General features: G+C 38.2%; 1 protein-coding gene across 1 annotated transcript in view; it reads right to left on the bottom strand.

Moving 5' to 3' along the window:
• The window catches only part of KIAA1549 (KIAA1549 ortholog), a 141,596-nt gene extending 117,207 nt beyond the window's left edge, over window positions 1-24,389 (bottom strand). The window contains exon 1 of the mRNA XM_070947183.1: window positions 24,134-24,389. Within this exon, the coding sequence (XP_070803284.1) occupies window positions 24,134-24,389 (256 nt within the window). The remainder of the gene's footprint in view (window positions 1-24,133) is intronic.
• Between the last annotated feature and the right edge of the window lie 352 nt (window positions 24,390-24,741).

The raw sequence follows: 24,741 nt of genomic DNA, 5'->3' as shown, positions 1-24,741 counted from the left end.
GTAGTTTTTCTACTTTTAAAAACGAGGGTTGTATCAAAATAATCTTTATTTAATATTTGGGTGAGTGGAAAGAGACAAGCCTCTTCTTTTTTTAAAAAAAGAGAAACATAGACATGCTCGTGAGGTTATCATAGACAGAAAGTTCACTTTGTAAAATTAATTTTACTATGTGATATTAAGAAAAATTAAGAAAAGAATAGACACGTAAAAGGAAGTCTGTTGAAATAATGTAGCTTTATTCTTTTGGGCTCCATTGCGGTCATAGGTTGAAGACTATCTGTAATCACATTAATTTAATTAATATAATTATTAGCCCTGTAATTTAAACCTTTCAGTTATAAAAAACCTTTCTGTTAATATCTGGCAATCTCTTAAGTGCTAAAACTGAGGAATGAGCAGTGATTTTCACTTTGCTTCTCTTGAATTTCTAATATTCACCCTCTATACTTGGGAGGACCCTTTATCTGAAAGGCAATTTTAAAATGTGTTGAACAAGTATTACAACAACAATAATATTTAATCCATATGGTATAGATCCAAATGCAACACTGACATATTGTTAAGTATCTAATTCAGTATATAAAGCAAATATCTATTACAGCCATCCAGTAAACTAACAAAACTCAGAGGGAAGGGACCCACAGTTTTATGTACCCTGAGTTCAGACAGAATTTCCCAGCTCTAATCAATTGTGTCAAATTATTTTTGCTGAGAAATACTCTCTATCTAATAATTTCCTGAAGCTGTCAATGACCTTTGGGATTAAGAATTTTTCCTTTGTCACTGAATTCTTTGCTTTATTTTTGGTATTAAGCCAAACTTCTCAGTTAAATCTAGGTTGTGAAGTTTTGGGATCAAAAAGTTACCTTTGAACAGCCACTCTCCAAATAAAAAAATAAAAAAAAAGAGGCAAAAACAGAACAAAAAACAATAACAACAGAACGGGATAAAGAGAAAGAAAAAGAGCCAACCTCCCTCATTATGTGCAAGGATCAGCTCAAGATTATCATCATTCCAAAGCCTTATATTCAATATAAAGTATATTAATTTTATAACAAACTTGAAGCAAGACTGATCATTGTGATGGGCTGCAGGAGCTCCCCAAGGATTAGAACAAGAATTCTCAGCCTAGCAATGCTTAAGTATTGAAGCAAAAATTCATAGCCAATTAACTCTGGGAATCAATTGTCTTACAACAAAAAGACCTAGATATTCTGTGCCATAAGACTCAAATATTCTGAATTGCCTGGAAAATAGAAGGCATATAGAAGATACTGCATGTTTGTACAGGAAACTACTAGAGTCATCTACATTATCTAAGTGGTGTTAGCATGCTAGATCAAATTAGGAAAAATTGGGTCCACTCTTTTAATTCACTCTTTAGCACAATATTTATGTCTCTCTCAAATCCCAGAAGGATGGTGCGTTGGCTCAGCAGTTAAGACATTGGGCTTGTTGGCTGCAAAGCCAGCAGCCCAAGTTCAAGACCCAAGTGCCATGTGATGGGGTGAGCTCCTGTCCTCGCTCCAGCTCCTGCTACCCTAGCATGCAAATGTGAGTAGATAAACAGGTGCCACTTTGGTAGGAAGATAACCAGAGGTGGTATTCAGCAGGTTCTGACCAGTTCTGGAGAACCAGTAGTAGAAATTTTGAGTAGTTCGGAGAACCGGTAAATATTACCTCTGACTGGCCCCGCCCCCATCTATTCTTTGACTCCCGAGTCCCAGCTGATCGGGAGGGAATGGGGATTTTGCAGTAACCTTCCCCTGGAGTGGGGAGGGAATGGAGATTTTACAGTATCCTTCCTCTGCCACGCCCACCAAGCCATGCCCATAGAACCAGTAGTAAAAAATTTTGAATTCCACCACTGAAGGTAACAGTATTCTATGACACATGACTATGGAAATGTCTTTGAACAGTACTGGCTAAATGGTCTTGAAATGGAAATCAGCACTATCCCCTATAGTCAGCAAGGACTAGCGGAGTAAAAATCAGCAGAAACTCCTTACCTTTTACCAAACATCCCTGAGTCTCAGGCATTAGTAAAAAGGAGTTTCCAAACTTAACTGCCAGAAACATTTTTCAGTTTTCCTTTGGAAGGAAAGGCAATGTTAGCCTAAAGGGCCAGAAAGAGAAGAATTCCTCTTTTCTTATGATTTCTCCCTGTCCCGCTCAATCTCTTTTACTTTCCCAAATGGTGCTCAAGCCTACACTGGAGGAGTACCAAGCAAAGTGTTACAATTACAGAAAAGTTTTGTTTTATTTATTTATTTGTTTGTCAAACATGTACAAGATAACAGGAATAAGTATAAACATGGATACAGGAAATGGGCACGAATAAATGGGGACAGTAGGACAGGGATGGAAGGCAAGCTGGTGCACTTATGCACGCCCTCTTACAAACCATTCCATTCCATTAGGAATGGAATGAGGTCAACAGTAGACTGTTTAAGGTTAAAGTTATGGGGGTTTGAGTTATGGGGACAGAGTCAGGTAGTGCATTCCAGACATTGATCACTCCGTTGCTGAAGTCGTATTTTCTACAATTGAGTTTGGAGCAGTTTACCTTGAGTTTGTATCTATTGTGTGCTCATATATTATTGCGGTTGAAGCTGAAGTAGTCACTGACAGGTAGGACATTGTAGCAGATAATTTTGTGTGCTAATTTTATAATAATTTTATATAATAAGTATAATAAATATAATAATGATAATAGGAAGAAGGAGGAGGAGGAAGAAGAGGAGGGAGAGGAGATCTTGTGGGACTTTCGAATACAAACAGATCGTCATTTGGAACACAACACACCAGATATCACAGTTGTCAAAAACCAAAACGTACAATTCATTGACATCGCGGTATCAGGAGATGCCAGAGTCAAAGAAAAAGAACTGGAAAAAAATCATGAAATATCGTGACCTGGCCATCAAAACTACACGGCTATGGGTGAAATATGTAACCGTGATACCCATTGTCATCGGGGCACTTGGTACCATGTCCAAGAATTTTATAAGATACATCAACAAATTGCAGCTTCCTGCAATAACACCAGCGGAACTGCAAAAAACTGCTCTATTTGGAACATCGTACATCTTAAGAAGGTACTTGGTTGATACCTAGGATGCTGGCAGCAACCCATATCAACCATTAGCACCAGTCAATGGTATTTGTGATGCATTTTTGAATGTTCAGTTGACTGAGTTTCATGTTTAATAAATAAAGTTAATAATAATAATAATTTTTTGTAAAAAGAGGCCAAATCCACAAGAACACACAAAGTAGGAAGAGAGAAAAGGACTCACTCCTTGCTTTTAACATCCATGCAGATGTCATTCATCACGATCTATGTTTAGATGCAAATAGTTAGCAGCAACAAAGTGTTTGTACATCTCTTCTTTTTGTTCTATTGCAAGCCACATTTATAATTTTAAGGGAAGGGTGTGTTGTTACAGCCTGCCCCTCCCTCTGAAAGTTGACTAGATAATTGATGGTTTCTTTTGTTCTCAGAACATGCCAGAGCTTTGGCATAAATTCTTATTTGCAAGAATTTTCTTGATTGCAAGAATTCCAAGGCAGAAAGAATGAGAAGAATTAATTAGAGGAGTGAGTGAAGATGCAGACAGCCCACAGTGAAACAAAAGGGTGCCAAACAAAATTTCCTATGAAGTGCTGATACTTCTTAATGCTGTCACTGTAACTATGAAGATTTAATTTGACAGTAAGGAAAATATTAACCAGACCATGTCTGCCTAATAAAAATTCCACCCATGTCTAATGGGAAAAAAAACTGTCCACCTCAGCGAAAAGACCAAAAAAAACCCCTTGCTAAATATAGGGATACAAATCTAAACAACTCATTTAGCTGAAGATCAACAAAAGCCACTGAGAATCCATGAGGCCGGTTAATTTTGATGGCCATAATTCCCTTGTAATAGGTTGCCAAAGTAATGAATGGGAATTTTCTTTAATACATTAAATGACTGTCTGGGGTTTTTGATTTGGACGGTTAAAAATATAATATATAACTTAAACTTCACTAAGTAATCCATAGAGAGTGTTGGGATTATTTTCACCATCAAGAAAAAATAGGATGGCAAAATAGATCGCTTTGAACTAATTCAGCCTGAACCGAGAATAATTTTCCAGTTATTTTTGTTTCAAGACCAGCATTTATTTATTTATTAAAAAGCCAGTGTCAGCCATCCAATGTTTTTTTAATCCAATGATTTATTTGGCACATATTTAAAGCATTTGGGGAGGTTAGAAAGAATTTGCAATTCTGTATTGAGAAATAAATGATGAAATTAAACCATGAGCATGGGAATAAACAAAAAAAAAAGGTATTAACTCTATAATAAACAATAGATGCTCCATAGTAATTCAAATCCAGTTCTGAATTTGAAAGTGGTTTCAACTGCGGTTCAATTTGACAAACACAATAACAACTTTCTCATTTCAGATACCAATTGCTGGAATATTCTGAATATTCAGAAAACATTAGGCAGAGATATAGTGGGAGAATGTATTTAGGTAATAGTGCCAGAAGTAAATTCTTTGCTTAGCGATGGTAATGGGGACTGGAATTTCCATTGCTAATCATTGCAGGGCATTAAGCAAGAACCTCATTTGACCATGTCTTTTAGCTTCCTCCCAATTTCTCCGTTAACTTTGCTTGTGGCAAGCTGGCAAGGAAGGTTGCAAATAGTGGTCACATGACCACTGGATGCTGTGAGTGTTGGAAATGTGAACTGTATGCCACACACCTCAATTGCAATCACATGACTATGGGGGGGTGCTATGCCAACTGAAACTTCAAGACCAGTCATAAGTCCTCCTTGTTCAGCAGCACTGTAGGTTTGAACAGTCACTGAACAAGTGATCGTTAACTAGGGATCACCTGTAATAAAAACTGGCAGTTTAATCATCTTACCACCCCTTGAAATGAATATTCAGAGACTACATTTACAATGAATTATGCAAAGCAGTACAAAAAAAAATGATCATCTGTTGTGGAGAGCTGCATATATTGGATTGGAGGAAGACAATATACTTAAGGGATTTGCTCTGTTTATTTCCTGTCAAACAAACACCTGCAATCAGGCAAGGTCAGAAGGAAAGAGTGGCCGATTACAGCAACACTATAGAGGTATCAAAAGGTCCTCCTGCCTCAAAGAGAGAAGCTCTAAGTTCCTACATTGCAAAGATGACAAAAGACTTCATCAAGGGATATGTTCTTGAAACACCGCTTGTACGACTTCTACTTCCAGAATCAGATGGCCCGAAGCCTGACAAATAGTCAAGAAATTCCAATTATTCATCCTGCAATTATCATAAATCTGGAGATTTAAATATGCGCTCACCCAAGCAGTGTAAGCTCTGCTGAAGTAAATAGGGGTTCCTTCTATGTTAACTTTTTTACATATATGTAACGTACATATAAATAACTGAAACAGCATTTGATGATCTACAATTTGATGAGTGTGACATTAATTGCCTGCAATAATTAACACTATTAAAGCTCTACAAACTCTACATACTTCTGAAACCTGGATCACTTCAGTGTGCTAAGTATATATTTCTGATGACTCTGTTCTGTACCACAGGAAAAACTTGTGTCATCAGTAACAACTATATTTGGAAAATAGCTCAAAGCAAGATACTGCCATATACCAATAAAATTTCCAGCCTACAAAGTTATGTGAGATTCTTATGGAAGTGAACATCAAAAGAGATGACAAGCTATACAGCTAGACTACCCTCTGGTGAAAAACAACTACTTTTGTCAGTCCTAGCCTTTTCAACTTAGCAGGAGTTGTTGAATTGAAAAAGGCAAGGTAGACCTGAATTATTTTGGCTATGTTACATATTTCTATTTACAGGGGACCAGTACTGTAATGTGGTAGAGCATCTTAGTTCTCAAGGCAATCAGTTGTACTGTAGGATTGGAGAATATGTGACCTTTGAGGTGTGGAACCACACTATAGAGGGTTTTTTTTTTTTTTTTTTTGTAATCAATCATGATTGGAAGTGCTGGAAATTCTGGGTCAGTAGCACCTAACAAGCTGCAAATTCCACACATTTAACACAGCTTTGTTAGCAAGAGTAATATAGTCTCAGCTAGGTGAATTTGGGTGAGTCTTTCAGCCCAACCCACCTTACAGGGCTAGCAATAGAAATAGCAATAATACTTAGACCTATATTCCTCTCCATAGTGTTTTATAGTAGGGGTCACCAACCCCCAGTGTACGGCCCGGTGCTGAGCCACAGCCCATTCAGAACTGGAATGCGGAAGTGATGGGTACATTTGTGAAAACAGCACGTACGCAAAACCATCCCTCCCCATACCGCTGCCGCCACTGCTGGTCCATCGGTCCGGAAAGGTTGAGAACATTGTTTTACAGCACTCTCTGAACAGTTTACAGAGTCAGCATGTTGCCCCCCACAATCTGGGTCCTCATTTTACCAACCTTGGAAGGATGGAAGGCTGAGTCAATCTTGAGCCCATTAGGATCGAGCTCCAGACTGCGAGCAGAGTTAGTCTGCAATACTGCATTCCAACCACTCGAGTTATTTGTAAAAATATAAAGGGGGAAAATAAATAAATAAGAAATCTGAGCACATCGTATTGTTTTGCATGACCAAATTGATTGTTTTTCTTAATACTTCCAAAGGGAATCAAAGTTGTATCGTAATTTTTTTCATTCTGTTATATGCTCCTATAGCAGAAAATATTCTCTACCTCCAACACCTAATCAGGACCAGGAATGTCCACTAGTAAATATAATCCTGTCTGATCAATTCTGAAGAACTCAAAACCTTGCACTCTTTTGTGCCACTTCCTGTTCTTAATTAAGTGATTACTCAAAAGTGGCTTTGGTTGTTTTTTTTCCTCTTGGCAACATGGCTATGATTTCTTTTTTGATGCAAAAGACAGTTCCTTCTGAATTTCTAAAAAAAAAATTGAATACAAATTTCATAGAATTTTTTAAAAAATAATGTGAATTTTGATTTTATTGAATAAGGCAAAAGATCAAACTTTTAAAATATGTCAAAATATCGACATCACAACCTTATCTGACATAAGAAGCTGAATGATTCACTACAAAACACAAGTGAAAAGCTAGATTTTCAAAATAAAGGCTTCCTACCATTGTACTTTATATGAACAGAATCTGGAATTTGGACAGATGCTGAACTCTAGAATATGGTTTATATTGTGTGTAATTCAATCCTTTCCCATGGCCCACTGCAGCCACTAAATTAAGAAGAAATCTCATACCAGGGTACACTATATACAAAGTGTAACAGATAAAGATGGCCATCCTGACAGCTGAGAAGTTCCGTGCACATATGATACCAGAACCTTGTTACATACCGTTTATTTTAGATACAGTCCACTGTAATAGAAGACTTAAGAAATCTTTGATGGATAGTTTGCTTTTACTCAAAACACTTCACAGCTGGCCTCAACTCTCTACGAAACTCATCTGCTCCAAGACAAAAAGCATTCTCTGCATAGTCAGGCTGTGCCTGCGAATGATGTCCACAAATTTAGAAAAGCCCATGATTTCAGAAAGCTACTTTTGGCCATCCTAAGTTGGGAGGGGGAAAGGTTAGGACACCACAAAATTCTACAGATTTGTAAATTTCTACAGAACTTAAATTACAGGACTCACAACGCAATCCTTACTTAGAATGGAGATCTGAGATGTTTCATGAAAGCCAGTATAGCAATTAAATAGTTCAGCTTGGACAGCAGAGACCCAAGTTCAGTTCCCTGCTTGACCACAAAGCTGACTGGACAACTTAGAGCCAGACATCTGCCTTTGACACTGTCCACTTCAAAGATCTTTTCTTTGGGGAGAAAACTAAAGGAAACCTGTTTGTATAGTGCCTGGAACTCCCAGAAGAAAGGGAAGGACATATGTGGACTAAATACCTTAATAAATAAACTGTCTATAAATAAATAATAGGGTTTAGTATCCAGGTGTTTTGGTAGAACAATATTCTCAAAAATAAATAGGTACAATGAATACTTGGCATGTTCAACCAACCATGTATCTGTGCATATATTTTTTGTCTATAGGAGAGAACTCTGTTACTTTAACAACCTATGTATGTAGTAATTTTACAATATTTATAGTCTGTCCCAATCATTCAGGCAGGGAAGCAGAGGTGGGTTTCAGCGGGTTCTGACCAGTTCTGGAGAACCGATAGTGGAAATTTTGAGTAGTTCAGAGAACCGGTAGTAAAAATTCTGACTGGCCCCACCCCCATCTATTCTCTACCTCCCAAGTCCCAGCTGATCAGGAGAAAATAGAGATTTTGCAGTAACCTTCCCCTGGATTGGGGAAGGAATGGAGATCTTACAGTATCATTCCCCTGGAGTGGGGTAGGACTGGAGATTTTACAATATCCTTCCCCTGCCACACCCACCAAGCCATGCCCACCAAGCCACGCTCACAGAGCCATAGTAAAAAAATTTGAAACCCACCACTGCAGGGAAGATGTTGCAGACCCTATCAGTCAAAGAATTTTAGCTGCTGGGGTCTAGGAAGAGAGCCTTTTCTGCCACTGCCACTGTGTTGTGGATCATCTTGATCTCAGACCTGTGGAAGGTCCCCAATCTCTTGGCCTTCTGCAAAGAGGTCAAGACTGGACTGTGTAGCCTTGCATGGGGAACACGGGGACCCACACAACCATGGGGTTGGCTGGCCCTGTGAGAACCCCACCACACCTGTATTAACAACTGCTCATCCCCCATCTTGGAATTATTCTCTTTTGAAATTTTTATAATGTTGTTTTATAATTTTTCTATTTTCTTAAATTGTTCTGATTTCAGTGTTTAATTTTATTGATCAAACTGTCCACCATCAAGAGCCCCTCTCCGAGGGAGATGAGTGGTTGAAAAGTGCTAAATATAAATAAATAAATTCTAGGTAGAGGACAAGAAAGTCCCAAAAATTATCCAATATCAACAAAAATAATAGTAACAAAACTGGTACTACCAAAGCACATTTCCGTTATTTACAAGTTCTTAAAGAAGGAAACATATGCACAGGAAGTCTAAAATTCAAGTCTCATGTTTCTAGATTTGATTTTAAGTGGTATGAAATCACTGGCAAATGGACTTCCTGTTTGCTGTTTGTCCCCGCTGGACGCTCCTCTGGGATCGTCGAACCCACTGCCTGTAAGAGCCGCCTTTTTCAGCGGAATGGCGGCTCGAAAAAACTCCGTTTCCATTAGGAAACGGAGATAGAGCCGGCTGGGGTGGGTAGAGTCCTCTGCCTAATCCCAAAAGTTTTTTATTTACTTTTGGGAGGGAGCGGAAGAGACTCCCCGTATCCCCAGCCGACGCTCCGGGCTCTGGGAAATCTCTGCTACACGCAGAGCTAGGGGGCAAAAGCAAGCCTGTAAATCTGTCAAATAAATTAATTAAAGAAGATATGAGCTGGACCTTTGATCCTGAAGCGCAAGTATTCCTTTTATTCTATTTTGCCTAAGAAGTGAAGTGAAGGGAAAAAAGTTTTTTTTTAAAATGGCGATTGCTGCTGCGGCTTGAAGAGAGGCTGAAAGGGAAACTCCTTCCATTTTCAATTACAAAGTAGCAGAATGAATACTTTTGGCTGTAACTGAAGGCAAAATCTCACTCTCATTTCTGTTTTTTTTTTCTTTTTTCTTTTTTCTCTTTGAGGATTTGATATTGATCTTGGTTGGAAAAAAGTTTTTTTTTCTCTCTCTTTTCCAGTAAATTTTGTCTGCGTGGAAAAATGGCACTGAGACTTATAAAACTAGACAAACAGGCAGTGGGGGGGGATTCCCCCATTAATAAATTACATCAACAAGTTTTAATTCTCCAGTCACAGAAACCTGACTTTAATATAATAGAATTTCTTCTTGAGGAGATTGTAAGAAGGGATGAGATTGTGAATCAGCAACTTGAAAAATTTAAGTTGGAAATCAAAGAAATTGGTGAACTGGTGAAATCTAAGTTTGGCTTTTTGGATCGAAAGATTTTAAAAGTAGCTAATGGCTTAGCAGACTTTATGACTCAGTTGGAAGCAAATACTAACTCTAAAATGAAAGAAACTGAGGAGAATTTGGATGACAAGATCCAAAAAATTAAAAAGGATTTGGCAAACATTCAGGATAATAGTTCAGAAGACAAACTTAAAATGGAGGCTGATCAAAAGACTGTTATTGAAGAAAATGTACAACAGAGGATTGAAAGAGAAGTTTTAATGATCCAATACAATTTTACAGAATATGCAATTAGACTGAGAGGTTTGCAGGAAGATGACAGAGATGATTTAAGGAAGATATCTTCTGAAATTCTGGCTGGGATTTTAAAGGTTCAACCTGATGAAGTGTTTTGCAGGATTGACAGAATTTATAGAATAAACTCCTGGTTGGCAAAACAAAGGCAATTGCCTAGAGATGTGGTGATTTATTTTACAGACAAAGAAATTAGAAATAATATTGTCCAGAATTCTTATGACTCTGCTTTGCAATTTTGTGGAAGAAAGATTTGGATTTTTAAGGAACTCCCGCCCAAGATGTTAATGGAGAGGAAGAAATTTGGTTTTCTAGTGAATGAGTTAAAAAAAAGGAATATTCTATTTAGGTGGGACGTCCCAGTTGGTTTAATATTGAGACACCAAGGAGTAAGATACCAACTGGATACAGTCGAAAAAGCGGAAGAATTTTATCAAAAAATTTTAAAAATAAATTTAACATCTTTGGGCATAACACAGGACAAGCAAAAGGAGTTGGAAATAAAGGGAAAACATCAAATTACAGAGGCTGTGGTAGATAAACTGTCTTTGGACTCCTTGGATACCCCAGCTGGACTGTCTATAAATTTGAGAGCAGTGTCATCTGATTTTAATGTGATGAACTATCAACTTACAGACAAGTGCGTAAATCAACCAGTTGATATACAAGTGAAGGAAAAGACATATGAGATAATAAAACAAAACCAACAAGATCAATTTACAAAGCAGAATGACAACCGATCAGCTGATACACAACTTGTAGGAAGGAAATCTGGATGGAAATGCAACCCGCAAAAGAAAAAGAAAAGAAACAGATCTCGTAGAAATAGTAGTTTCTAAACCAAGCAACAGTGAAGCCAGGGATTTTAAAAAAAAAATAAATGAATATGTGAAAAGATATTGGAGGCGAATTATTGTTTAATACTATCTTGAGGAAAGTGGCAGATCTCTGCAATGCCGTGATTTTGGGATGTGGAAAGAGCCTTACATTGTTGGATTTGAACTTGAACTATCTATTTTGGATTTCTCTTACCGATAAATATATTATAACTATTTTGAGTTACAAGGCAAGAGAGTCATGCTGGGGCATGCAGAAGATCTGGCTGTTACCCACAAAGATGATGGGGATTTATAATCCTGATGAAAACCACAATTACAACTATATGGAATATAATTATAATGTCACTCGGGTGGTTGTTTTTATTTTTATATATACATGAGGATATTCATTATTGATGGGGGCAGAAGATGACTGAAGATTTTGAATAAACTGTTGCACCAGGATGCTATGTTACCCTATTATGGATGATGGATTTAACAATCTAGTGGAAAGACATCAAAGAAGATACTAAATGAATTATAAATTTAAAGTTATTGTCTTTTTTTATAAAATGGAATGTATATATAGACATATGTATATTTTAGCAGAGTGGGCAGTGGATTATATTTAGAATTGTAGTGCATGGTAATCTTGCAGGAAACTGGGTTGAAATAGGCTAGTTTAGTGATTGATTAGTTTAAGAAAAAGGATTTTTAAGTCATATATTTTGGGGAGTGGAAGAATCGGATAGAACTGAACAAATGTTAAATTTGGAGAAGGCTGCTTTGAAATGTTAAATTAATATATATAAAAGTAAAGGTTATGTTGTTGTAATAATAATAATATTTTATAAGTTTGGGGGAGGAGAAAAAGGGTAGATTGTGAAAAGCGGAGAAAAGCGGAGTTATAAGAATACTTTGCTAAGGGTCAGTACTTTGAGGAGTGAGTAAGGGCATGGTAAAATATTATGTAATTAATTATGAATTAGCTTATTGTTGTGAAGAAGAAGTCACGGGGGGGATGGGTGGTGAGGGGGGGTTAGGGAAGAAGGGAGGAAAAGGGGGAAAAACTTGTATTTGAAAAACTTTTTCAATAAAAAAAAAAAAAAAAAAAAAAGAAATCACTGGCAAATGAGTTCACATTAGGACTCTACAGGGCTTAAAATCTTCTAGATTGATAGTTAAAAGGGGGTTTTCAGTCATGCATGGACACATTCTGCAATACTGCAACACTTTTCCTGAGATTATATGACCTAAGAAAAGTTGCAATTACTTTAAAAAGTTGCATCTGTCTGCAAAACAGGAACCATGCACATTCTATTTCATATCTCAAAAGAAAAAAGACATGATAGTAGCATACACGTCACATATATATCAGCCAATTACTGTATCTTGCCCATAAGGTTTCAAATATGTGGCAATTGTTCCTTAGGTAAAGTAAAGGTTCCCCTCGCACATATGTGCTAGTCATTCCCGACTCTAGGAGGCAATGCTCATCTCCGTTTCAAAGCCGAAGAGCCAGCGCTGTCCGAAGATGTCTCCGTGGTCATGTGGCCAGCATGACTAAATGCCAAAAGCGTGCGGAATGCTGTTACCTTCCCACCAAAAGGGTCCCTATTTTTCTACTTGCATTTTTTATGTGCTTTCGAACTGCTAGGTTGGCAGAAGCTGGGACAAGTAACAGGAGCTCACCCCATTACACGGCACTAGGGATATGAACTGCTGAACTGCCAACCTTTTGATCAACAAGCTCAGCGCCTTAGCCACTGAGCCACCGCGTCCCTTTTCCTTAGTCTTCCTGCCACCTCTTTTCCCAATCTCACATTTGGGGGGGGGGCACATTTAATCTGTAAAATCCCTTATAGTGGGTATCTTTGATTCAGAAAGATAGATCGCTCCACATCAAGAGGACTCAGCCATGATCAAGATGAAAATACATTTGAATGTGTGCATGTTTCAAACAAAAAAGTGAGGACTAATCACATGCTTTAGAGTCCAATGTGAAGCAAGCTATTCTTTCTGAAATAAATTAGCCATTTATTATACTGAAATTAAATCCTTCCAACAAGAGCCTATTTCTTGCTGCAGCAAAGCAAGCCATTCACTGTGACAAATGTAAATCTATCTTTGACAACCTAACTTTATCGTCACTATGCAAACAAGGCAGAAACAAAAGAATGCCATGTGTTCAAGAGATAGATTTGATGGCAGTGGTCCCTTTGTCACAGAAAGAGAGATTTTTAACTAGTTCGGTGCTATCAAATCCCCAACAAGATGAACATCCGTGAACTGAAAGCCCAGGCTAAAATAAAAACTTCCCATGAGCACCTTTATTAGTCTACAGCCAACTGTCAATGATAAATCTTGCTTTGTAGTCTCCAACAGGGATGCTTTGTGTGTGCATGGCTGTCAAGAAAAGAATTGTGGGTGCTCCCTTTTTTGACTCTAAGACAATGATTGAAAGAAGGAGGGAAAGGATATCTGCTTTTGTTGATTAGTCTTTTGTCTCCCTTTGCAAATCAAAGTGATCCTTATATGGAATGTTTTGTTAAGATCAGCAAGTCAAAGGATGCTGACACCACGTTCTTCAGAAGAATGGATACTTCAGAACACGCATAGGGATGGAACACATTTTTGATGATACACTACTTTAAACTTCTGTGATTTTGCTGTTGCATTTAATGCCAAGCAAGGTCCAGCCTACAGCTCAGCTCCATGCTGTGTTAATGAGCTTCTCTGTAGGAAATTCTCCAGACAAATCAATTGCTCAAATGTAATGGGGTTATACTCTGCAAAGAGTGTATGAAGAATACCTTATTGCAATCTTTCTAATTCTTCATGTAAATACATTCACCACTGTCCTCGTTTTCCTTCCATTTGAATGGGATATAAAGGTCAGTTTCATAAAGCAAAACTGCTTATTTGTATTCACAAAGGATGTCTACATGTGATTCTGTTTGATAAAGTACCCCAAATGAAAAAATCAGAGACAAAAATACTTTTGAAGAAGGGGTAAATGGGAAAAAAAAATCATAGCTAGATACATGCTGCAATCTAGAACTGTGGAGATCCAGATTCGAGACTCCCTTCAGCTGCAGAGTTCTCTGGGACACTTTGAGCCCATCAGTGATTTGATTTACAATTTCGCTTGAATTAGTTTTTTACAGGTTGTGCATGGATGCAGGCATGGTGGTTTCTAAATTACAGATTATGCATAGTAAAAGATGTAAAGATAATCAGCTGTGACTTAGTAAACAACCAAGGTTAACAAAATGATAGCTTAGCACAATGCATAAAACCTATCACTATCTACAGTATATATAAAAGTATACTGCTCAAAAAAATAAAGGGAACACAAGCAGAAGACATCCAAGATCTGAATGAATGAAATAGCCTTATTAAATACTTTGTTCGTTACATACAGTAGTTTATACACTGCTCAAACAACTAAAGGGAACACAAAACTACTGTATGTAACGAACAAAGTATTTAATAAGGCTATTTCATTCATTAAGATCTCAGATGTCTTCTGCTTGTGTTCCCTTTATTTTTTTGAGCAGTGTATATTGTCTTGAGATCCTGGAAGAAAGATGGAATATAAATGAAGCCAAGAGATAGGTAGTCAGCTATGAGAAATCATAGAAATCATACACAGAAGAATACTGTGTTTCCCCAAAAATAAGACCCTGTGTGATATTTTTTTGAATCCTGAAATAAGTGCTTGGCCTTATTGCCATGCACTCAAAAGCCCAATTGGGCTTATTATCGGGGGATGCCTTATTTTGGGAGGATAGAGTTTACAAAACAGTTTTTTTTTTAAATGATATGCTTCCTGGCTCAACTATTAGGTAAACAGATTAGCAGCAGTGTGTCATGAGGAGACAGTGAATACCTAATAATTAATTGGCAATATTATTGCATTTTATATCACTTAGGGTATTTTAGACATCTCAAGGACCAAATTAAGTTAGCCATCTTAAGTAATGTACACCTTGATTATCACGGGGTGATCTTTTGTAGTAGCAAAACTGCTATAACAGATCAAAACTGAGAGCTACATTGTGTTGCTCATTATAAATAAGAGGATAAAACTATCTTTGAAACAATAGATAACTCAATGTCCCAAATGATAGCTTTATTATAGCACAATATATGCTTAATTAAAAATAAGGTCCAAATGTGTAGTACTTTTGAGGGCTTTTTAAAATGGGAATGATATAGAAATGTTTATATTTAACTCATTAAATATAATGATTTTTATTTCCTCAGAATTGAATGCAGCATCTGTTAATTTCGTATCAATCCATCGCTAGATTTTAACAGAAAAATTTAGCTACACAGTACGCAAGGTTTTAGAACAAACTTTGCAACCATTTTTTTAATAATGTGATTCCCCTAAATTATTGTAATTTGGTTTAACTACAGTATATAAGTAGGCAACCTATTGTACTGAAAGAATCATAAATCCTACTTAAAATGAATCAGTCAGTCAGTCAGTCAGTCATTCAGTCAGTCATTCAGTCATTCCAATCACCGAACAGCCCTGTAACTGCCTAAAACCATTGGAGTGACGTTTATAAATCCAATACATACAGTATATACATGCATACATACCATACATAGATAGATGCATTTCTATGGTATAAAATTTTCCAGCCACTTGTGAGAAAACATTTCACATAGCCTAGAGATTAGAGTTCTTACAATATCTCTATAGAATGAATATGAAAGTCACCTTGAATGTGTCCAAAACTACAGGGGCATAGACATTCCAAAAGTGGATTCATTCTATATCTTTCATCAATGGCCAAAGAAAAGTATTACAGCAAGTCAAAGGGGTCCTTCTAACTACTTTGCAAGGATCATGGAGATTAGGGATCCCATTTAAATCAGTTTAGTACTCCACAGTCATTATTCACTGTTTAGAAAGTTACCTGGCTTGCTTATAGTGGAGAGAAGTGAGGAGACAGCTAGAGTAATGCTAATGTCAGGGTTCCAAGTAACACCCCAACGAAAGAAAACTGAGGCTTGAGTTTCCTCAAAGTTACATTTTATTAGAGATATCATATTGGCACATCTGGGAAAACCCAAATCTGAAAGCTTCCAGGTTTTCCCCATCCAAAGAAAAGTTCAAATCCCTGCCCACAAGTCCATCACATGGTCCAATCAAGCACTGTACCCACTGGAGATGCCTCCCAGGTCCAGCCTTCCAGGTGCAGGGCAACTTGGCCTTGACTTCTTGAGAAAAGAATGTTATTTTGACTATACTTCACCCATGCTCACGCAATCCCCCCTCCCAGTTTCCCACAGTAGTAAACGTGTATTAGGTCTGAAGGCCTAATACAAAAGATGACTTCCAGGTCTGACAGCTTATTTATGTAATAATGATCATTTTCCTGCAAAATGAAATCTATCCCCCAGTGATAAAGAAGTCAGCAGGCCTGTCAAATTGGTGGCCCGTGGGCCAGATGCGTCACATGTAAGCCATGCCCACCCTGGCTTCACAAAGGCACAAAACATCACGATACGTGACGCGACAGTTTAACACCCGTGGGCTAGAGGATCAATTTATTATGGTCCAAGCAAAAGTAGGATTGTATCAGGAGATTTCATTACCTTAAAACTTTATTGTTGTGAAATGTTCCCTTTTCTTTTTATTTATTCATTCATTCATTCATTCATTCATTCATTCATTCATTCATTTGATTTATATGCCGCCCTTCTCCAGAGACTCAGGGCGGCTTACAATGCGTTAAGCAATAGCCTTCATACTTTTGTATATACCTGCTTAGTAGGGCTTTCGGCCCCCCCAAGCGGTGTTCTTTTTTATACAAAGTCAGCTTATTGCCCCCACAATCCGGGTCATCATTTTACCTACCTCGAAAGGATGGAAGGCTGAGTCAACCTTGAGCTTGGTGAGATTTGAACTTGCAGTAATTGCAGGCAACTGGCAACTAAGTGCTACTTTAAAAGCACTTAGTCCACTGCGCCACCAAGGCTCTTGGCACCAAGGATTATGGTTCATCATAATCTGTTTTATTGTATAATAAAAGTTTTCAAACTAAGTTCAGGGTTTTTTTTAATCAAGGACAGTGGTGGATTGCTCCTGGTTCTGTCTGGTTCTTTAGAACTGGTAGTAAAAGCGGTGGGAGGTTCCACGCACCCACCCGGATAATTGACGATTTGCACATGCGCAGATCTGCGCATGCGCGCACTCCCATTGCAAACCGGTAGTAAAGGTAAGTAGAACTCATCTCTGATCAAGGACCAGATTGAATGTTTAAAAACCGTGGATAAAAATTAATAACAAGTATCAAGGTTTATTTAAGAAATTTAAATTTAATTCCTTTAAATTATTCTAGTTTAAAATAATTCCTTGTAGTCATATAAATAGTAACTCCTACACATGTAATTCTTTAAAAACTGCATATATAACTAATAAAAGCATTGATTTGGTTCACCTATAAATAGGAGCCTTTGATTTAATCATTCACATTAAGTCTTGGGGTAATTTTTAAGCACCCATATTCTGTTTCATTTCTTTCTTGGATCAAACCACTGCTTCCTATTATTATTATTATTGTTTATTTTACTAATTCACTCTTTGTCTTTCATGAAATCTCAGGGTAGTTTACAAAAGAGCAATAAAACAGATCTAAATAAAACCATCATAGTAAAACCAACCATGCTTGAAAACAAATTACAAAATTAAAATTCATTTATTTAAAAAAAATCAGAAAACCTAAATTACAGGTAATTTTAAATTATTCTCCTACAAAACCCTGGGGGAAGACAAACTCCATATTTCCAGTTCAAATGTTAATAGAAAATTATGACTTTATAAAATAGTAAAATGATTGGTAGTGCAATATGTACATATTTTAATGTTCAAAGCATATAACCACATGCTTATTCAAAATTATATTATTATGCAAATAACAAACATAGGCACCCAGTGCAGGGAAATTTACTGTCAATGTCAGGGGAGGCATGCTGTTACGTTCAATTAATTACATGCCAACCTTTGCTTTAGAAATGTCGTAACTTCTAATTAGTTAGTTTTCGAATAAATGATCTTGCTAGTCTAAAACGAGGCAAAGAATCTGCTCTTCTAAGCACACAATTCCACCATGAAAGTTGTGCATAGCTTTGCTTCAATAGATTTTGGACCAAATACATTGTAATATTTATACAGCAGGGCTGAAATGCTCCCGGTTCGGGCTAGATCGCCTGATCCGGTAGCGATGGAGGCGGGTGTTTCGGAGAACCGATAGCAAAAATCACTGCCCCCACCCCATGCCCAGCTGAGCCACGCGATCATCAGAGGCTTTTTTTCTTTTAAATGGCTCTGACGATCCCAGCTGAGTTGCCTGATCGGCAGAGGGTTTTTAAAAAACCCTCTGCAGATCAGGCAACTCGGCTTGGATCGTCAGAGCCTTTTGAAAGCATTTTTTTACAACCTCTTTGCAGAAGAGGTTGTAGAAAAAATGGTTTTAAAAGTAAAAAAAAAAAAAAAGGCCACGCCCACCCAGTCACATTACTCCCCCCACCCCACCACCAAGCCACATCCACAGAACCGGTAGTAACAAATTTTAGATTTCACCACTGTTATACAGGTAGTCCTTAATTTACTCTCACAATCAGGACCAGAATTACCTTGATAAGCAAGGTGGTTGTTGAGTGAACCTGGCCTGATTTTGTGACCTTTTTTGGTCATGGTTGTTAAGTGAATCACTGCAGTTAAACGAATCAAAGCCAATCCAGCTTCCCTCACTGACTTTGTGTGCCAAAGCCAGATGAGAAGATGGTAAATGGCTATCCCATGACCCCACTGCAACCATCATAAATATACTTCAGTTGCCAAGGACCTGAATTATGATTATGTGATTGTGGGGATGCTGCAAAGGATTTAAGGGTGAGGACTGGTTGTAAGTCACTTTTTTCAGTGCCATTGTAACAGTGGATGATCACTAAATGAATGGTTAGAAGTCGAGGACTACCTATATTAAATAATTCCTATGTACCAGTTTAAAAAATAGATTTTTTTTAAAAAAAATAAATTTTTATTAAATAAACATTAAAACAATGGACACAGTGCAACCATCCTGGCTTTGTCATTTCCATACATATTTCAACATAACTACAGATACAATTCCCACTCATCGTACATTGTTACTTTGATATTATAAACATATCCCTTATCCTCATTTGAATATTTGTCTAACTATTGTCTAGTTTCAGTAGATATATTAGTGACATACAATGTTCCTGCAGCATAGGATATTTACTATATAACATTGTTTATCTAGTTCAGAGGTCAGCAACCCTCGGCTCTGGAGCCACATGTGGCTCTTTCATCCCTCTGCTGCGGCTCCTTGTCGTCGGTCAGCTCTACAATTGATAGGGCTTTTGGTTAGGACAGGTAGAGGAAAAAGTACGCCATGCTAGGAGGAGACTCTCTGATGGGGGGAACCAGACTTCTGGTCGCCTCAAGAATTTATTATTTATTTATTTATTTATTTATTTATTTATTTATTTATTTATTTATTTATTTATTTATTTATTTATTATTTATTTATTTACACAAATTTATATGCCGCTCTTCTCCCAAAGGACTCAGGGCGGCGAACACAAGCTAGAAACATACAATGATAAAAGAAGAGTCTAATTAAAACCAATTAAAATCAAAATAATAAATAATAAAACCCCAGAATCGGAACTCAGCCTATTTGTTGACATAGCCAAGTCCTTAGGCCCCGACGGAAGGAGCGGAGATCAGGCGCCCTCTGGAGCTCGGTGGGTAACTCATTCCAGAGGGTAGGAGCGCCCACAGAGAACCCCCTACCCCTGGACGTCGCCAGCCGACATTGTCTGGACGGTACCCTGAAGAGGGCAGCCCTATGTGAGCGGACAGGACGGTGGGAGGCAGGCAGGGGATGGTCCTGCAAGTACCCTGGACCTAAGCCATGTAGGGCTTTATAGGTGAGTACCAGCACCTTGAAGTGGATCCAGAGGACCACTGGTAACCAGTGCAGCTCGCGCAGGAGAGGTGCTACATGGGAGTAACAGGGAGCTCCCGTAACAACTCGCGCAGCCGCATTCTGGACCAGCTGGAGCCTCCATGTGCACCTCAAGAGAAGCCCCATGTAGAGAGAGTTGCAGTAATCCAAACGAGAAGTAACCAGGGCATGAGTGACCGTGTGAAGGGCATCTCGGTCCAGGAAAGGGCGCAACTGGTGCACCAGGCGAACCTGTGCAAAAGCCCCCCTGGTCACGGCCATCAAATGATCTTCCAGAGACAGCCAGGAATCCAGGAGGACACCCAAGTTGCAAGCCCTTTCAACGGGAGCAAGAACCTCCCCCCCCCATCAAAAGAGATGGGACCTCTAGAACACGAGGTGCCGGCATCCACAGCCACTCAGTCTTGGAGGTGTTGAGTCTGAGCCTGTTTCTACCCTTCCAGGCCTGCACCGCCTCCAGGCATCGGGACATCACGGAAAGGGCATCCCCAGGGTGGTCCGGGGTGGAGTTGTATAACTGAGTATCATCAGCATATTGATGATACCTCACCCCGAAATTAAAGGATTGAATGGGGGGCTTCCGGTTAGGACCTTTGTGGCTCTTTGAGTGTTTAAGGTTGCCGACTAGTTACTTCCCAGTACTTCTCACATCTTTGAGTGAAGTAGGATCATAAGTTGGTCACAATCAATTATCCATTGGAGTGGCATGTAAGTCGAAGGAAGGAAGGAAGGAAGGAAGGAAGGAAGGAAGGAAGGAAGGAAGGAAGGAAGGAAGGAAGGAAGGAAGGAAGGAAGGAAGGAAATATTGCTACCACCAATGGCTTCATTTTAAGGCTATTATAATTATTACAATATCAATTTGTTTTGAAAAACTTGAAGGATTGATAAGATAACCCATCTAATATCTAACCTACTACTTTTGCTAAATAGGTTAAAACAGAATATAACTTTAGCCTTAGTGCAAATTAGATAGCAGAATAAATATCTTGTTTTAAAACTGACAATATCCTTATACAATGGAACAATTCATGCAGAACACTTTGAACGATATGCAAAAGAAATATATGATTATAATACTATAACAAGAACACAGAACAGAAGAGCTTTTTAAAAATAATATTAATAACAACAACACTGTAATAACTCAACAAGTGCCATGTTTATACTTACAAAGCCAAGAGGAAAAAAAAATCCACCTGCATATATTATAAAAAAAATCTATTTGCTGAAAAAAGTAAAACTGTGACGTCTGGAAAAAATTATCAGTAGCATAGTTCAAAATGTAGATAAGGATTTTTCAGTCATTTTAAGATAAGCCTTTTCAGTCAACTTAAAAATCTGTTTTTGAAACCTACTTCTCTGGGCAAATCAAGTGATTTTTCAAAATCAGGGTATTCAAGTTCTCCTAAACAGAATCACGTTTCCCGTAATAGATGACTATAAAGATATCAATACCTCCTTAATGGAAAAGAGATTCAGATCTGCTTAGAAAAGGAGGCAAGGAATAGAGTGCATTTGAGAATGGGTGTCAAACTAATTCCCAGAGTGCAACCAGACACATTTTCCATAAATGACCTGGTTCAACTTTCCACTGCAGCTCCACCTGTCTTGACTGCAGACAAGAAAATGTGTAACAACATAGAAGACAGTTTACATCGGAGAAGGAAAAAATGTCAGTGCAGAACAGTTAATCCTGACATAACGAGGAGAAAGAAAAGAACTAGGATAAATGTGCTGGCAAAATTTAATCATTCTTGCTGAACTTGTCTAGTAGATCTCAGTAAAGACTGCACCGGTTGAATAATGACTGCAACACCTGAAGCGTGGTAAAACCTGAACGAGGTAAATTGCCTGGCAGACCTGAAGAATGCCAGCCATTCTTTTTGCAAAGAAGAGATCTTAGAAGTCTTGTCAGTTTGTCAAACAGTAGGATATATGTCAGTCTTCTCCAACATGTCAGATAAAGTAGATCTGTAGATTCCAAATTTTAGTTAGTGTGTTCAGCCTCAATATACCATTTCCAAGGGACGATAGTATATACCAATGATAAATGGGCATAATAATTAAAACAAGGTGCTTTTAAAAGATGTCCATACTCTCCAAACTGCAGAATCTCTTGACACATCTTTCACTCAGTATATTCTATTCAGCTAGAAATGGGATAGCAAGAATGTCTCTGAATCTAATCTAAAAATGTACAAATGTCCACAAGGAATAATCCTTGTTCATGCAAACACATTATATCAAGAAGTTTACTTGTTTTTGACTTAACATGTTGAGCGAACCATATTATTGTGATATCATGCTATATGTTATGTCTAATTGCATTAATTGCAGCAGTTAACAATGGTTATTCAATCAATTATATCAATTTCATATCTAAACCATAGCTCCATACATGTTGAACCACTTGATCTCTTTCCCAACCTGATTCCTTCCCTAGGAATCAAATCCACCCTGATGTTACTTTTTTTAAAATCCACCTCGATTTCCAGAGTAAGAAATTGCCCTTTCTCAGCGTTCCAACTTGATTTTTTTCAATCCTGAAGGTACTATAAATCCTAAGAATCCAACTCTGATTTCCCCAGCTGTCTTCCAATGTTGTTTCTTAGTATTTAGAACAGCAACATAATGTTACTGATACTGTGATTAAGCATAACATTCAAACAAGTCATCAACCGTAACTGAGAAGGCTTAGGTATTGTGATAATTCAATTTTCAATAAAAGTCTGATAAGTTTTTTTCTATCATTTGCTGAAAAAGAACTTTCCAAATGGAGATATCAGGATGGGAGTTCCAAATTGTAGCTAGGTCAGTTCTAGAGAAAGCCAACATCTTACCAACATCACTTTTATCAGTACTGGCATGCCATGTACCTGGAAGTAATTGAACTGCAAGATAAATCAGACTTCCCCATCTTAGTACCCTCTCTTAGTACCCCTCCAGGTGTGCTGAACTTCAGTTCACATGAAAGTTTATAATAAGGTTTTCCTTTGGTAATTTCCTTTTTATGAGACAGGCAGGCAGGCAGGCAGTCAAGGAGGAAAGAAGGAAGGAATCTTTTTAGAAATGGAAACTGTTTAGATAATGTGTTTGCCACCTTTATGATTTATTTAATTCATTTAGACCACTTATATAATTCAATTACCCAGCTGGATTTCAAAGTCTACTATAAGTAGAAAGCAAAATAAAATAGCCTTGCAGTTTAACGCTAACAAACTAGAGTGAGTGATTTCAAAACCAGATCCATTTGAACACACAAATGTGAACAAGATTTAACTGTACAGTTATATATGGCTCTCATTTCCAGCCCTTGTGATTCTACAATGAGCTGCAAATAAATGCACCCAGAATCATAGAAGCCAATACGAAGACCTTTCCAAACACCTAAGCACTTATTTTGAAAAATGCTTCACCATTCCCCAAAACAATGCAAATTCCATATACATTGTTAATGTAGGTATATTAGTTTTTAGAGGCATATCCATTTTCCAAATACAATTCAATTACAAGCAACAAGCCACTCCTTATCCATTCCAACAGACAGGGCCTCCTACCCTTTCCACACACAGAAGGATGGCGGTTATTTATTTATTTCACCGGCAAATGAAAGAATATATTGCCTTTGTAAAAACAATTTTAGAAAGTATTTCTCCAATTTAACCATACAAGCCTAGCAAAAGGCAAACAGATTTCCTTTCCACGATACATAAAAAAATGAGAGGCATAAGCTTAATTGTTCTACATCCTCACAGTTGCACATCCGTATAGTATTGCAGAAACACTTTTATTTGGTGGAGAAACCATCATTTATAACTGTCCTGGAAATGAAGGCAGGATGAGAAAGACGGGAATGATTCTAAAAAGCCTTTGGCTACAATGTCTGCTGGGAAGGTAAAAACAACAGGACTTTTCCTAAGACATAAAAAGGAACCCTAATTGCAGGCTCAACAAAAGAAGCTGAAAAGAGAAGCCAGGAAGCCGAAACCCGGGACTCGAGGACAACCTTTTCTATCCCCTTACCTGCTATTGGGGAAGTCAGAGTTGCCGGCACCGACAGCAAGATGGGCAGCAATACCGGGAACCCTGTCCAAAGCACCAGGTGTCGGGCAGTGCACCAAGGCGGACCTGGGCAATAGAGGAGCAGCGTGACCAAGGCAACCATAAAGCATCTCAACCCATCCATGGCAAAGCCAAACATCAAGTCATCATCTCGGTCACCTCCAGCATCCCTCAGATGAAATCGCCGAGTGGGCTGTCCACTTTCTCTTCTGGGCATCCAACACCAGCGGTCAGGCAATCAGTCATCGAAGGCATGGGGAAAGGGGGGGGGTTTCCCCACATCTACTACCCTCCGTTTCCTTGGCTGTCAAATTGCAGGCGAAAGCGGCCAAGCTGGCGAGTGACCCAGGGGAGAAGAAGAGGTGGAGACCTCTTGGGGTGAGCAGGCAGGGTCCGAAATAAGTGAAGGGAGAACCTGCACTATTGAAAAGAAGATGAAGGGGGGGAAAGCGATAAAGTGAAAGGAGCTTCTCCTATGTTTAAAAGGGCGGGGTGTGGATTAGTGTATCCCGTTCCCGTTGGGAGGAAGGAGACCGGCGCGAAAGGATGGATGAAGCCAGACCAGGCAG

Source organism: Pituophis catenifer, unplaced genomic scaffold (genome assembly GCF_029215685.1).
Source record: "Pituophis catenifer annectens isolate HBS135680 unplaced genomic scaffold, rPitCat1.0.hap2 SCAF_7, whole genome shotgun sequence".
Classification (NCBI taxonomy): domain Eukaryota; kingdom Metazoa; phylum Chordata; class Lepidosauria; order Squamata; family Colubridae; genus Pituophis; species Pituophis catenifer.
The sequence above is the reverse complement of the archived record's forward strand: the minus strand, read 5'-3'. Positions and strand labels throughout refer to the sequence as shown.